Below are 15,480 nucleotides of genomic sequence, written 5' to 3' on the forward strand. Positions count from 1 at the left end.
GTGACTTGCCCTGGTGGGCAAGGTATAGCAGTGCCCCACCTTATCCATATAGGGCACGCTCCAACACCCCCAGTGGAGGCCTGAAACCAGGATAATACCGAACCCTATATATGTTGCTTTTTCATATACATATTTACTTATGATAACGTTTAATTTATAAACTAGGCACAGTAGGAGATTAACAATAATAAAATAGAATGATTAAAACAATATGCTGTAATAAAAGTTGTGTGAATGTGGTCTCTCTCTCAAAATATCTTGTACTCACTCTTCTTGTGATGTGAGATGGTAAGATGGGGTGAGGTGAAGACCATAGGCACTGATGTCAGGAGGTTTATCTGTCCTCTTCTGGAGTGTGGTTGATCCTGGGTAACTGAAATTGCAGATGAGCAGGGACTACTGTACTTCTGTTGCGTAGTAGCCTGGTCCCCACTCCTTTCCTGCTTTGAAACAGCTATTGGGATTGTACCAGATAACTCCCTTGACTCTCCCCATAGCTGACTTTTAGGGGTTCTGAGGTCAGGGCTCATCTTTTAGTCCTCTCTGTTTCTATATTTGCAGTCCAGTCTGTCTGCCTTTGGCCACTGAATTGTGTACTCAGGATAAGAAAAAAGGAAAACAGCATTTGACTTCCCTTGATGCAGGGGACCATGGATCTAACAGTGGAAAACAGGCCAAACATCTTGGCCTCAAAGAAGGATAGATGCAAGTGGACGGAGTAGGATGGAATTGGGTACACAGGCTACTGGCTTTGCCTGGCTGCCTGTCGTTGGGGCCACAGCTGAACGTCCCATCACATAGCCCCTAGAATCATGATGGTTGACTCCAACAGTGCTTACCTCTAGGCCCTTCTCTCCAGAGCACTTTGATTTACCACAAAGTTCACAACCACACACTGTGATAGTGAGTTGAGGGAGGTCTACCCAGGTTGGGACTGCCAGTTAAATTCATTAACTACTCTCATGACAGGGTGCTGTGGAGATCATCTTCAAAGGGCATGAGAATGTGGAAGCTGCTCAGGCAGAGTATATCGAGAAGTTTGCCAACCCCTTTCCTGCTGCAGTGAGAGGTAGGGACTGTGGTGGGGAGGGCAGCATTGGTCATTTGCTGGGTCACTTGGTCATTCTTTGATTCCCAGAATCTCACATAACTGTCCTTTGCTCTTAGAGTTGAATCTGGAGACGAGTGAGGGGTGGGCTTGTCCCTGGGCAGTCATCACTTAAGGACGGTATATATGCTGCTTTGGTAACCAGGATCAAAACAACATTGCTGAAATGGCTAAATTTCTTAGTGTTGTTCCAGTTACCTAAGTATTGTGTAAAAACCCAATCTAAAACAGAGTGGCTTAAACAACCAACTTTTTTTTTTTTTAAAGAATTTATTTGAGAGAGATAGTGAGAAAGAGCACGAGGTAGAGGGAGAGGGAGAAGCAGGCTCCTTGAGCAGGGAGGCTGACATGGGGCTCGATCCCAGGACCCTGAGCCAAAGGCAGATGCCCAACTGAGCCACCCAGGCGCCCCCTCCCCTTTTTTTTGCTCATGTTTCTGAGGGTCATCAGTTTGGTCTGGGCTCAGTTAGGTGGTTCTTCTGCTGGTCTTGCCTGGGATCAATCATGCAAAGATAGCGAATTGGTAGTTTGGGGCTGGATAGTCCAAGATGGCTTCACTTACATGGCTGCTGTTGGCTGTCCGCTAGACTCTGCACATGATTTCTTATTCTTAAGGAGGTTACTTCATACTTGGTGGTGTCCTGAGGGCAGCAAGAGGGTAGGAGGGGAAGCTGCAAGGCACCTTGAGGCCTAGGTTTCGAAATTGCACAGTATCACTTCTGCCACATTTTGTTGGCCAAAGCAAATCACAAGGTCAAGTGAGGAAATTGAATCCTTGATGGGAGTTGTTGTGAAATCACATCTCAGAGGGGCTTGTGTTACAGGGATAGGAGGAAGTGTAGTGATTTTTGAAAATACAAATGTATTTTCTTAACTTTTATTTCCTGTTGACTTCATCTTGGCAGGGAGGGGATCAGATTTCATTTTCTTGCCAAGTGCTCCTAGGCCAGAAGTTGGGGCCCTGCCAGAGAAACAGGGATGCTCCTAGGATGCAGGGGAAGGGTCACAGGGTCCTTGCCCTCTTATAGTAACTTGGGTCCTGCTCACACTGTCGGCCCCAGAGATGGTGCCCAGGCTGAACACAGATTGGGGGGTGGCATTATCTGGGGATGCAGATGATCTACTTCCTTTTCTGTGCTTCACCAGGATTTGTGGATGACATCATCCAGCCTTCCTCTACACGAGCCCGAATCTGCTGTGACCTGGATGTCTTGGCCAGCAAGAAGGTACAGCGCCCTTGGAGGAAACATGCAAATATTCCATTGTAAACGAATCAAAGGATAATAAACCAAGAGCCAATTATTGCCTGGCCATTCGTACCCATCCCTGCCTTTTGCAATCACGATACCTGGAAATATAAATACCAGTAATTACTTGAAATGGCTGTTTATTAAATTCTAGGAAGATTTCATTTATGCCTTACTGTAAAATTATTTGCTTTATTAAAAATTTGTTTTAACTGGTATTTTTTGAGCAAATCTCATTTTTTATGGTAGAAATCTGAAAAATCAAGAAAACAGTACATAGAGTATTGTCACTTAGAGCTGACCCTTATTTGACACCTCTTGTATTTTTTTCCTTTTTCCCCAGATTTTTTTTCTCTGTAGGTGAAATAAGCAGCTTTTAGGGCAGAGTACTTAACTGCTTAGGCTTCAGTTTCCTTACTTTTAAATATTTAATAATGTGCCCTTAATTCCTCTAGGAATTGTTGAGGATTAAATGAGATGTTTGCAGTTGTGTCTGGCAGAATGGATGCTAGGTAAGCTGTAGTACTCTATATTAGGTGATTTTTAGAAATGTGTTCTCACATTTTAAAAAACTTATTTTGGAAATTTTCAAACCTGTAGAAATGTTGCAAGAGTGGTATTTGTATACCTTTCACCTAGATTATCTAGTTAATTGTCTACATTTGGTACATCTCTTTCATAAATATATAATTATTATTTTTATTGACCCATTTGAGAGTAATTTGCAGAATCATGACACTTTATCCCCCTGCACCACCAAACATCCGTGTTTATTTCCCAGGAACCAAGGCTCATTGTCTTACAGTCTTTCATTACATTGACATTTGTTGGAAGAGTGGTTGCCCATTATTTTGTAGAATATCCCTCAATTTGGGTTTGTCTGATTGTTTCCAGATGTTCAGATCTAGGTAAGAGTTATACACAAGAATGTTCTTTCTCTGTATCACATTAGGAAGCACATTATGCTAGTTTTTTCCATTATTGATGAAATGGACTCATCACTTGGTTACAGCGGTGGCTGCGAAGGTTACCATTTTTTCTTTGTAATTAATAACTGATCTGGGGACATTCTTTAAGCCTGTCAACAAACTTTCATCCAGTACTTTTAGTAATCCATTGATGATTCTTGCCTCAATCAGCTATCCTGTGTTGATTCTAAAATGTTTGCATTTCTAACCCTATCATTGTCTGCATTTGTTAGTTGTTAGACTCCTGGAAGAGCTTTCTTTTCTGTTTAAATTTTTTCAGTATCTGTTTAGACTCATTCTTTTTTAAAAAACATGTTTTCCTAAAATAACTTTTTCTTAGTATGCTATCACCCTGTCAAATTTTCAGACACATTAACTAGTTCGTTACATTTTTTTTCTCCCTGTCCATCCCTACTCCACCCCCAAAAGATGAGATTGGGAAGCATATATTATAGTTGAAATCTGTTTGGTATATAGTAGGTGTTTCATAAATGTTTTAGTGAATGAATGTATCAAACAAAGAACAAACTCATGGATTCCTTTAAAATTTAACGTGTTACTCATTTTGACACTTAAAATTTCAACAGGAGCTTCTTTAAAGCTGGCTCTTTGACCCTTTTGATATGTCCCAATAATTTTTGGCACACTTCCTTATTTTTTGACACAGAATAATGTACCAGGCTCATCTTTTATTTCCCTTGCCCCGCCCTGGATTCAGTGATTTCTCCCGAGTCCTGGTTTTAGTAGATGTCACTTAGAAGCTAAAATTGGCAGATGTTCACATTGATGCTGGGGTGTCATTGCTTCTAGGTATTTTCAGCAGACTAGGAAATATTTATACAAATTTGTGAATATAAAGTATATGAGGAACATGTATATATATTATGTACTTATTATATATATGTTTAAAATCATGTTCATACTGGAACTTTAAATCCCAATCCAACATACAGGTTCTTCTTTGCTTTCCCCTATTCTGTATTTACGTATTTATCTCACAGGGGTAAAACTGGGTCCCATTATCTTCAATATAATTTACTCACTTGCTCAATCTTACACTAAATACAGAAGTTTGAGAACTTCTAAAGTTCAAGACTCTCTTGTAGTTCTTTTGTCTTTAAACTGAAGGTACATGGTCAAGTTATTTGTATTTATGTTACCCATTTGAAAGAGAGTCCTTTTTTATGTTTGAGGACCATTTTAGTCCCTGCCCCCATCTTTGTTGACTTTATTTGGCTGAGGATGTAAAGCATTAACGATTATATTAGAAAGGGAGATTTTAAGTGGTTTCAGCATAAAGGTCAACTATGGAGTGCTGTTTCAGAGTGCCCCATGGGGTGTGCTTTTCTCTGTGGTGAGAGCCCTGGGTCTTCCTACCACTGATGACTTTCCCTTGTCCCAGATCCTTAGCTCCAAAGGAGCTTGAATGTTCTGTCATTTTCAAGCTCAACTTGAGCTAAATCAGTATGTGACTGTCTTATATACTTTTCCCATTTCTACCAGCCACCCCATCATTCCAGGTAGCCAGGCTTATGCCTCTGGAGTTTTTCTTGAATGTCTCTCTTCCCTTTCCAGGTGATTGGGAATCTCCCATTCTAGTCAGGCTCTAAGTGGAGGTATCCCCACTGGTGTTTCTGTGTGTCCTACCCTCAGAGCCAGAAATCTTCTTCTGAGCTAATAGACTTACTCCAGGTCAATTTTGTTTCATTTATCTGCTCTAGCATTTCCCGTGCATAGTGCCCTGCTCTACAGTCTTTAGCCCACACAGAAGGTTCTGTGTCCCTCCCTTGCTTGCCAAGTGAGTTTAAGCCTACAGCCCCATCAGTTCCCCCTTGGAACACCCTCTTGTTGAATAGCTCCCGTTTGCTCATGCTCAAGGAAGGACCTGACTTGGTTCATCTTGACCTGCAAGCTTGAACTGATTTTGCTTATTGCAGGTGTTTTTAAAGCATCTGACCATGCATTTTTTTTTTTCTGTATACGTATTTTTGTCTTCATAAGTAGATGATGAGTTTCTAGTGGGTAGAGACTGTTTGGCCCGAGGTTCTTTATACTCCTGTTTGGTACCAGCAGAAAGATTATAAACCATGGGAAAGGAGTGACAGCTGACTCTTGGGCTTTTAGAGGCCTCTTAAGAAGTCATGCAGGTTGGTTAGCATGTGGCTCAACAGCTTAAAACTGCTTGGCTAGTCCCAATTTCTGGGGTCAGCTAACCTAGGATTTGGACTATTTGGAGGATGACTGCTATAGTCCATTTGAAAATAATACATATACAAGCTTGTGTGTTTTTCATTTTTGAGGAAGGGGGTCCAAGATGTGTTGGAAATCTGGACACTGAGAAGGGCTAGTTTTGGGCCTGCTCTAAGAGGTAGAAGCAGCAGCCCACTAAAGCATTTGGGCAAGAGGCTTCTGGGAAGCCTTGAAGTGGAGATGGTGGGGAAAATCCCATCCAATAAACCAAGCCTGGTGGCTAAGGAAACACAAAGCAGCAAGACCTTGCAAGTAGACCAGCATCTATGGATGACAAAATGCCTTGAGAATGGTGGCAGAGTATTCTCCAGTGGCAACTGTTTAGGAATGCCTTTCCCAACTGGTATTCTCTCCTTAAGGGGGAAAGAAAACCGTGGAGTCTTATAGCCAGAGAATTTGGGTTTACTGAGCAGAGCAGTGGCAAGTGTCTGTCTTTAGATTGAGAGCAGGTAATATGGTGAGAATTGAGGTGAAGTTTAAGAGGTACTGCGAGTGACCTACTGGACCTGCTCCTGTTCCTCTTGCCTTAAGTAAACCAATTCTTCCTGAGCCACACAGCTGGAGTGGTGAACGGTGATTTGAACCCAGGCAGGTTTGTCTGAACTATAAGCCTGTCTTCTAACCATTCAGAACACTGCTTCTCAACTGATGAAATAGGTGGGATGAACTCCTACGGGTGGAGTGAGAAAGGTTGTAGTGAGTAGGGATTGTCTCAACCCAAAGAGCTACTAAATTTGGAAAGCTTTCCTACCTCACGCATGACGACCTGTCAGTCCTCTTTTTGAATTGCTAGAATAGCGGGGAGCACATTCACAATGCAGCCTTCCAGTTGCTTGTGTTCACGAAAAGTTCTTCCAGGTCCTCTTCTCACTATGTCTTGGTCTCTTCAGTGAGTTCTCTGCCTCTGGATGCACAGATGCTTTGGCTGCTGCTGGTGCTTTAGATATGGTCTGCCCAGTCACAGAAGCCTGTGAAGGACACTCACCCATACACTGAGTTAACACTTTTAATGGAGTTGTTGAACCAGCCTAAACTTTACCTGTTTGACAGATACGAGTATTTTATGTCCTTCTGATTCTAAAGGATTTCTAGAGACTGTGGCTTTATTTTTTTTTTAGGGAGAACCACTGGTCCTCATGCTGTTGCATGTCTATGGGCATGGGATCTCCACCATTCCAAACAGGAGCTATGGCCACTTAATGGGCAAAGCCTCAGTTTGGGGCCTCTGTGGAGTCCAGCTGCACATCTGGGTAGATGTGGCAGCCTTAGTAGGGAGGTTCTGACCATGTACCTACTCTCCTGGATGGTGAGTAATGCCTCCTTTGTGTCCTCGAGAGCACAAAGCTGTCCTTCAAAAGGTGATGTGTAATAAAGACCCCGAGTAAGGTACTTAGGAGGGCATGGATGGAACCTTACCTGAGTTTGGTTTGGTATCAAAAGCCTGAGGTGGGGGACACTAAGCCTTTATTTTCCATGAAGACACTGTTCCTTGTTTGATGGTTTCTTTTCTGGAAGCAGGGCAAATACAGAGTCACAGTCAAGTCACATCTGGGAGGTTTCAATTTTGTCCCAGGGTAGAGTCACACTGGGTAAAGCTCTGGTCTAGTCTCATCAGCTTTTAATTCCAAAGATGAGCTGCCACAGAGACCTTCCTTATTACCTTCCTTCTTGGCTGCCTAGAGAATTCACCTGCTGATTTAGCCCTTGCATCCCAGTCTTTTATGCACAGACATCTCAGGCCATGTAATGAACACAGCCCAGAGAACAAGGCCAGGACCATAAAGTGTAGTGCATGAGTTTTTAAGAGTGATATCTGGCACCAATATCAAGAGAAACTCTTACACAGCCCTGTAGAATCCAAGTGATCTTTAAAGATATGCCTAGGGGCTAGATCTCAGGCAGGGGAAGGATCTAGGCTACAAACCCTGAATGCCTCCTTGAAAACTCAGCCTGCAAGAGACCTCCTCTTGAACCACAGACAATCTCTCCAGGGAAATTCAGGGAATGAAAGAAAATGAACTAGTCCTTAATTTTTTTCCTTAAACAAAAACAAAACTCACTGATACAGTTAACAAATTACCTGAATGAGCAAACTTTGAGCAAACTCTCAAGTGCAGAAAATCATCTTTTTAAAACTTTACCTAGTAAGAAAGAATAGGATGACTACCACAAGCCTGATTTTGAATAGTTTATTAAAGGAAAGGTGAAGCATCAATTTCAAATTGTACAAAAGGAAAAAAACCTCATATTGCAAATGTACAATTTACAGAATTACTAGCAAAACCAATCAAGGAGACACTGAAAATACAAAAATTCGATTGACTTCAAACTGAACTGCAAACCCACTGGAGTAGATATTAAGCCTTTTTTTTTGTTGCATGGTAGTCTACAATTCTAAGCATCTGTTTTCCACATGAAACTGTCAAGCAAAGGATCACTCTGTGCATGTGCCAGGGCACCTCCCAGCTTCCTCCTTGGCCAGAACCATAGGCAGGGCTGGCAGTGGTAGATAGTCCAGTTATTCCTGCCCCTTCATGTCCAGTGAGGCCCACATTTCTGGAAGAAAGCGAGACCCCAGCCCCTCAAACTGGAGCCCAGGAATTGCTAAATTAGCAGATATAACATTTTTGGTGACCAGGTTTTTTCAGAACTGTACAAATATTGAGAAAAATCTGTTTTGTGTTTACTAAAAGAATGAATAATCCATTTGCTTTTCCAACAAAAAATAATCATTGGGTGCACAGATTAGTAAAAAAATGCTTTTCATTTTTGGTAAGAAGGGAAAGCCTCATGATTCTGTTACAGCTACTTTAAAAACCAGCCCACAAACAGCTGTGGATGGATTGGTTTGGAATTGAGGCTTACTTTAAAAAAATCAGAAAGGTAGAAACTAAGTGGGCTTTTTAAAAGAATAGCAGCAAGTCATAAAAGTCTAAGCAGAATGTAACTCTAAACCATTGAAGGCTGTCCTGAAGATTCATAATTTCTTTCCCCAAAATAATTAAAATGCACATTTAACACTGAAATGTAGCTGTATTTCAAGGTAAGCTTAGGAACTTCACCCTCTAAGCACAGACTTCTATGCAGCACATACTTCTATAATTGGTAAACTTAATTCACAAAATTAGCGCATAAGGTATTAAGTGCATGGGAAGTAGACACAGTTATGTTACACTTAAAATTACTTTTGAATGGCAAAGAAGTTCTTCATGATTATCTTTTTAAGAAAACGGAAGTCTATGTAACTTGAATTTGGCAGGGCATGAAATAAGTAGTAAAAACAGCAAACCGATAACTTGAGAACCATTTTTGTTTTTCTGAGAATACTTTATTTGCTGGTAGAAGTTGCTAAAAATGCACAGAACAAATACCAATAGAAAATGTACTGTATTTGAATCTCCCTATTCTATATAAAATGAATGGTGTACAGCATCTGTTGGAAAATGGCTGCATGGACATTTCTTATTTTATGCCCCCTTATAAATAAAAATAAACCTTTTTATTCAAGAGTATATAAAATCTGGGAATCCATATCCACAGAGGGTGTGTGGTTTTTGGCAGAGATGCACTGTCAGAATTTCATCTTAGCTTGTCAATATTCTGCTCCTCCGTATTTCTGTATTCCACAAGGTCAACCAAATCCAGTGAGCTCCAAAACACTCTTCGGCAATTAGGATGAGCTGCTTACTCATAGTTTTAATAAAAATGGTTAGCTTTTAAAACATAAAAAGGCAAAATGTTAAAACGGTTTTTAAATTGTACAACAGGAAAATAAAGTTAAAAATATTTTTTTTTTTTACTCAATGCTGAGTTTTCATAAAACAGGTGTATAACAGTGTTTATTTTGACAGCTGTTTTAAAAATTTAAAATTTTTTCCTCCCTCCAGAAAAACACACACATCTGTATTGGGATAAGTCCAATATTAGGACACAAATGATTTTTCAGGTCAGTCTTTCTGAGGTGACATTCACCAACATTCCCTTGGGTAATTTACATGCTCCTCTTCTGTCACTGCAAAAAGGGATTGACCTCAATCATTTGATTAAAAAACAAATCAGATCACATCAAAAGTGTTTTTTCCCCCATACAAGCTATCACAGTATATAGGCCTCTAGCTCTAAATAATAGAGTTCCATATTTGTAAATTTTCTTCAGACTTCAGAACATAGGCATTCCAAATCCCTAGAAAAATGAGAGACACAATTAACTTCATGCATAAACAAGATCCAGAAACCGTAAGTAAAAAGCAGTAATAATTTAACATTTACTGAATCGTCTTCTATGATAGCTGCGGAATCAAAGAAATCTGGCCTCAGCTCAGCTCTCTCTCGCCGATTTCTTGATGGGGGCTGGAAAGAGAAGCCAAAATGTTTTCCTGAGATACATTAAGATGGTAAGCAGCTAATATTCTGATGGCATCACAAAATAGAGTTGTTGAGGATCAAATTTTGAAAGGAAAAGAATGTGGCTTTTACATGGAGCATACATTTTTTTTTAAAAAAGGATTTCAAATTACAATGAATAAACTGAATATGGAAATGGATATAAATAATTTTGGGGCCTACAAACATAGAACATGCCTTTGAATCATAGAATGATTATAAAATTCATCCCTAAATTCCCCAAAGCCTGTAGATGGAAAGCTACTGAAGGGAGGGGAGAGACTGCAGTGACATGATCTCCTTTACATTTCTTTGAAGAGTTTTTCATTATGGAAAATTTAAAATCTACACAGCGGAATGTTATGGGCTAAATTACATCCCCCCAAATTCATATATTGAAGACCTAAACCCCAGTACCTCAGAAGGTGACTGTTAATTTGGACAGAGGACCTACAAAGAGGTAATAATTGAGGTAAAGTGAGGTCATGTGGGTGGATTCTATTTTGATTCATATCCTTATAAAAAGAGGAGACACACAGGAAAGATCATATGAAGACAAAGGGAGAAGATGACCATCTACAAGTCAAGGAGAAAAGCCTCAGAATGAAATCAATCTCCCTGACAACATGATCTCAGACTTCTAGCCTCCGGAAATGTGAGAAAGTTTCTATTGTTTAAGCCACCAGTCACTGGTACTTGTATAGCAGCCCTAGCAAATACATAGTTTGCTGAACTCCCATGTATCCATCACCTAGCTTCATCAACTGTCAAACCTTCAGCCAATCTTGTTTCATTTAGTCGTCTCACTTTTTTTCTACGTCATTATACCTATAACTGTTTCAAAATGTATCTCTGATGGAAATTTAAAAAAACAACATAACCACCATGCATTACTATTCCTGACAAAGTCAATTTCTTTTTTTTTTTTTTTAAAGATTTTATTTATTTATTTGACAGAGAGAGACAGCGAGAGAGGGAACACAAGTAGGGGGAGTGGGAGAGGGAGAAGTAGGCTTCCCGCTGAGCAGAGAGCCCGATGTGGGACTCGATCCCAGGACCCTGGGATCATGACCTGAGCCGAAGGCAGCCGCTTAACCGACTGAGCCACCCAGGGGCCCCAAAAGTCAATAATTTCTTAATATCACCTATACCTAAGTCTATATTCAGGTTTCCTTACTTAAAAGATTTTTTTTTCACACTGAACAAATATGGTCCATATTCTATGTTTGGTTGCTGTGCGGAACACACTGTATGTATCATCAGATTCCAAGTTAAAGAAACCAAATGCACACACTATACTGAGACAGATCTAGTGTGAGCCCCTTCTCAAGAAGTTAATAAGGAACCAGTTCCTGTTACTGGCAGAATTTAAAATCTGACTGCTTGGAAAGGAGGCTTGAAAAACACAAGCTCATCCAAATGTGCTAAGCCTTACACTGGTCCTACCTGCTGCTATGTTTACAACCTCCACACCTCTCTCTCCTTCCCATGGGGTTCTGAAAACAAGAGCATCATCTTACACCAACATTTTCACTTACTTTAACAAAAGAAAATGTACTGCAATTTCCTTACCAGATCAATAACCATGGTGTCTTCAAATTCTTCATTCATATCTTCTAACTGGCTCCGGGATGACATCATCACATCTTCAAAGATGGGCTCAGCGTCTTCCTCCATTAGGCCCCGACTGATAAGGAAAAAGCATGATCAGATAGCTGCTCAGACTCATTGAATTTGGAGTCCTGGCTCTTACAGTAGGTCTTCTAACCAATGAAAGCACATGTTCCAGTCACAACCCATAGGCTGCACAAATTATGATCCTGAACTAAGATAATTAAGGGTCATTTGTTTCATTCAAGATTTCATCTCAATTCATCAAAAGGAAGCATAATTTAAATGCAATAACAACAGTAGACGTTAACATTTATTTAGCTATGTATCAATTCCCACAAAACTCTGTGTGATTGGTACTATTATCCCAAATTTACAAATGAAGAACCTGAGGCATTGAGGTTTAGAGCTTGCCCAAGGCCATATAGCTGGCAAGTGGCAGCACTAGGATTTAAATGGTGAAAGCATCAAAAGTCCACACCCTCTATTTCTATCCTACATTGCACAGCATATCCTGAATTATGACCTTAACTCCTGAGACCAAATGTCAGAGGAGAGCCATCATTCCACAAAATGAACAGCATCACATAGTCATTATGTTCTTGTGCTACTTGATGTTAACACTTACACGGCATGCCTTACTCCAGTTCTCACTTTCATGTAGTTCATTCCTGTTCTGTCCTTCCGATTTAAATCTTCTAATTTTGGTTGGCCTAACCAAGAGATCTGCATCTGAGGACTAAGAGAATACATTATTCACTTTGTGGCAAAAGATGAATTTAGCTAATCAGTCCCATGCCAAGAAGGCCATAGTTGGCTGGCCTTATCCCCATGTATGGGGAATTAGCTGGATTTATTATAGAGTTAAGGGTGAGACAGATCATTATCGAAGGATCTACCTTTGCAGAAATGGCAGTAAGTTGCCCAAAGAGATGCCTAAGTCTCCAGGGATTCTGGCTGTGGTTGGTTGGTAGGTGTAAAGGAAACCAAAGTTATGTCACCCCAAAATACTGCCTCTGAGATAAAGGTTATTTTGAGCTGAAGGCAATTAAGAAGCAGGGAACAAAGAAAAAGCTCCTCCTTTTCTGTCTATAGGCAGAAAACAAATTCTCATTTTATGGGAGACAGACTCTTAACCTAGAGATGGCACCAGAGGAAACTATAAACACACCTTGTTAAACTAAACCTTATCTTCCTAATTAAGGAAGATACAGACTACATAGTCTCAGTTGGACTACTCCTAGTCCAAATTCCTTTGTCTTGTCAATTCTTCACAAATTTATTCTTTGTCTAAAAGGTATAAAAGCTCCCTGCTTTGGTAACTTCTTCAGGTCTTCATTCTATGGTAAAAGCTCCCATGTACATGTAAAGAATTCAGTAAAATGTGTATGCTTTTCTCCTCTTGGATCTGTCCATTTAAATTTTCAGACCCAGTCAGGGATCCTAAGAGGGCTGGGTAAAACCTTTCCCTCCCCTACAGGTGCTTAATTTATCAGGTTTGTTCCCCGAATCTTTGTCAAACAAGAGTGCTTCTGAGACCTCTGTATCCAGCTGCTGCCCTGCTCACAAGTGTTCCTACTTGGACAGCCAGTCCCCTAAGGGGCAGAAATGATGCTGGTCTTGTGGCTCAGAGCTCTCCAGAGTTGAACAAGGAAAGGTATTAACACATTTTCTTCTCAGTCCTTCTGAAGAGATTTGGAGTCAGGTGCATGCTGGGCTAAATTTTCCCCTCCCCTGTACACTTACTGGCACATGACACTTGCATAAACATGCCTCTTGGGGATTTTACAGGACGTAAACCTTAATGGTTTTTTAGTAGGTAACATCTGTCACATGAAGTTCTCTCTAAGCAGCTATCTTTATATCATGTGGGGCTACCACCTTGATTAAAGTGATAAACCTATAGCAGGGAAAAGCAGACCACAGAGGGGAGGAACTAACAAGTGGTAAAGTCAGGGAAGTAAGGCAGGCTGCTCAAATAAGGAAGAATTCACTCTCTAGGAAGCGGGATGGGAATGCTGGTCATAAGGCAAACTACCCTCTACGAATGCTGTTTTGTAGTGGCTGACAATGATTATCCTTTTAGCTTTGAAGAAAGGCAGATCCTCTGGGCAAAGATGCTTTATGAAAACTCAGGATTTGAATAATTCTAACACTGCCTCTTTCCATTTTCAACCTGCTAAATCTGTTGAGTTCAACTGAGAATTCTCTCTCACCCTCAGAGTAATTCACTGCATTACCCCAATATGAATAGAAACACAAGGAGATAGGACAACTTCATAGCTGAATGGAAAATAACAAAGAAAAAGTTTTTTTATAGCAAAAGTCATACCAACATCATGCCTTTTCCAAAATTTTTGGGGCCCTGGTACTAGAAAACATATTAATTACTAGTGTGGGAAAAGGTAACGCTTTGATTCTCTCTTAGGGGAAGGGCAACTGTTCTGAGAATTTATCAAATATCTTGACAAATATCTTAATCCATAACAGTTTAAGTTTAAAATATAAACTTGACAAGACAAAGTACTATTAATTAAATGGATGATAAAAGGAGTCGTCTATTTGGTGTTCAGACTAGTAAAAACCTTAGCAGAGACTCTTATAATAACCTGCATGTCTTTTTCACAAGTCCCCGAGAAGTAACAGACCTGCCCAATGAATCCAACTGAGCTCAGCACTTAGTGAGGCACCATGCTTTAAAGGTCTCTGGACTTCGATTAACTGATATCTATAAGTGTTGGCAGACCTTATTATATATTTTCTAATACAAATTATCTCTGCTTGTGGTTTTTTTCTCATGAACTAACCAATAATATGTTTTAACAAAGTTTTTCTTGGATAGCTTTTCTTTAACAATTAAAGATTTTATACCAAGAAAATGAATTTTTACTACTTACTTGTGTAAAAAGTCAGGTTCAGAACCATGTTCAGACTCAGGTTCCTGAATCTGCTCTCCCATGGGCCGGCTATTTTCCCGCAGTACAGTGGAAGTGAGCTGTGGTGCTGGAAGGGGGCCAGGAGTCTGAATCATGGTATCAGTCCTATTTAGCCACGTATTATCCAGACTTTCATCTGTAAAATTCCAGTTAGAGTCACAAAATGTCATGAGTGGAGGAAACTCTGGTAGAAGTTACAGCACAGACTTGCAGAGCATGGCTCCTGGGTTAGACTGCCTAGCTTGAATCCCACTTACACCACTCACTTGTGTGACTTTCTGTAAGTTATTAAACTTCCAAAACTCAGGTTTCTCATATACAAAATAAGGATATCAATACCCAACCTCAAAGAGTTTTAAGGATTAAATGATGTAATGGATGTAACCATCAAATGTCAGCTATCCTTACCTTATCCTCTCTTCCAAGTCCCTCCTTCTCTAAGGATTAATTCACTGCAGAAGAGGAAGAATTAGGCCAGCCAGAGACCCCTCTAACCTTCCTTTGCTCAAGCAATAAAGGGCCTATTTGCTGGGCCTTACAGGGGCCCCAGGCACAAGCACTTAAAGCCTGGCAGGCCTTTACGGAAAATCAGCAAATCCCACTGCACAACTGGGACACTGGTCACCAGAGAAATAATTTTTTGCCAGGCTGTATGTGCGGGGATGGGTTAAGAGGCTCACTGTTTTCATGCTTCTAAGTTCTACCTCTTTAGGGAAGCCCTCCTTAATCACCCTACCCAGCCCCCACTTCCCATTCTCTTTTAACTTCTAGAGGAAACAGAATCATTCCTACTTACTTAGGATTTAATTATACAGTGGTCTGCATTGGCAGGTGATTTGTCAACTGTATATGTTATCTCTGTAATTAGAATTAAATTTCTTCAAGGGACCAGGAGCTGTTTCTTCCTTCTTCTGGTCATTTACAAAGATGTGAGCAGATAAAGCATTATTTATGTATCTAAACTACAGGCTGGTATA

At 40.3% G+C, this 15,480-nt stretch overlaps 2 protein-coding genes across 5 annotated transcripts in view; one reads left to right on the top strand and one right to left on the bottom strand.

Annotated features, from left to right (window-relative positions):
- PCCB (propionyl-CoA carboxylase subunit beta) overlaps positions 1-2,573 on the top strand; it is a 91,535-nt gene extending 88,962 nt beyond the window's left edge. For all 4 annotated transcript variants that reach the window (XM_006727913.3, XM_031035199.2, XM_081826809.1 and 1 more), the window contains 2 exons: positions 970-1,069; positions 2,255-2,573. In XM_006727913.3, the coding sequence (XP_006727976.1) occupies positions 970-1,069; positions 2,255-2,376 (222 nt within the window). In that variant the 3' untranslated portion in view covers positions 2,377-2,573. The remainder of the gene's footprint in view (positions 1-969; positions 1,070-2,254) is intronic.
- A 5,175-nt stretch (positions 2,574-7,748) lies between these two features.
- LOC145722705 (cohesin subunit SA-1-like) lies at positions 7,749-15,480 on the bottom strand. Its single transcript, XM_081826822.1, has 5 exons — positions 14,465-15,480; positions 12,196-12,306; positions 11,529-11,643; positions 9,843-9,923; positions 7,749-9,756 (listed from the first exon to the last, which is right to left on the bottom strand). The coding sequence occupies exons 1-5, from the start codon at positions 14,671-14,673 to the stop codon at positions 9,733-9,735; spliced, it is 540 nt and encodes a 179-aa protein (XP_081682948.1). The 5' UTR covers positions 14,674-15,480; the 3' UTR covers positions 7,749-9,732.

Source organism: Leptonychotes weddellii, chromosome 1 (assembly GCF_054177405.1).
Source record: "Leptonychotes weddellii isolate Sample4059 chromosome 1, ASM5417740v2, whole genome shotgun sequence".
Classification (NCBI taxonomy): Eukaryota; Metazoa; Chordata; class Mammalia; order Carnivora; family Phocidae; genus Leptonychotes; species Leptonychotes weddellii.

Coding starts and splice junctions, on each gene's coding strand:
- LOC145722705 (XM_081826822.1), bottom strand. CDS start 14,673: ATGACATTTTGTGACTCTAACTGGAATTTTACAGATGAAAGTCTGGAT. Junction 12,307..14,464: donor GAACCTGACTTTTTACACAA/GTAAGTAGTAAA, acceptor GTATTCTCTTAG/TCCTCAGATGCAGATCTCTT. Junction 11,644..12,195: donor ACTGGAGTAAGGCATGCCGT/GTAAGTGTTAAC, acceptor TTTCCTTATCAG/TCGGGGCCTAATGGAGGAAG.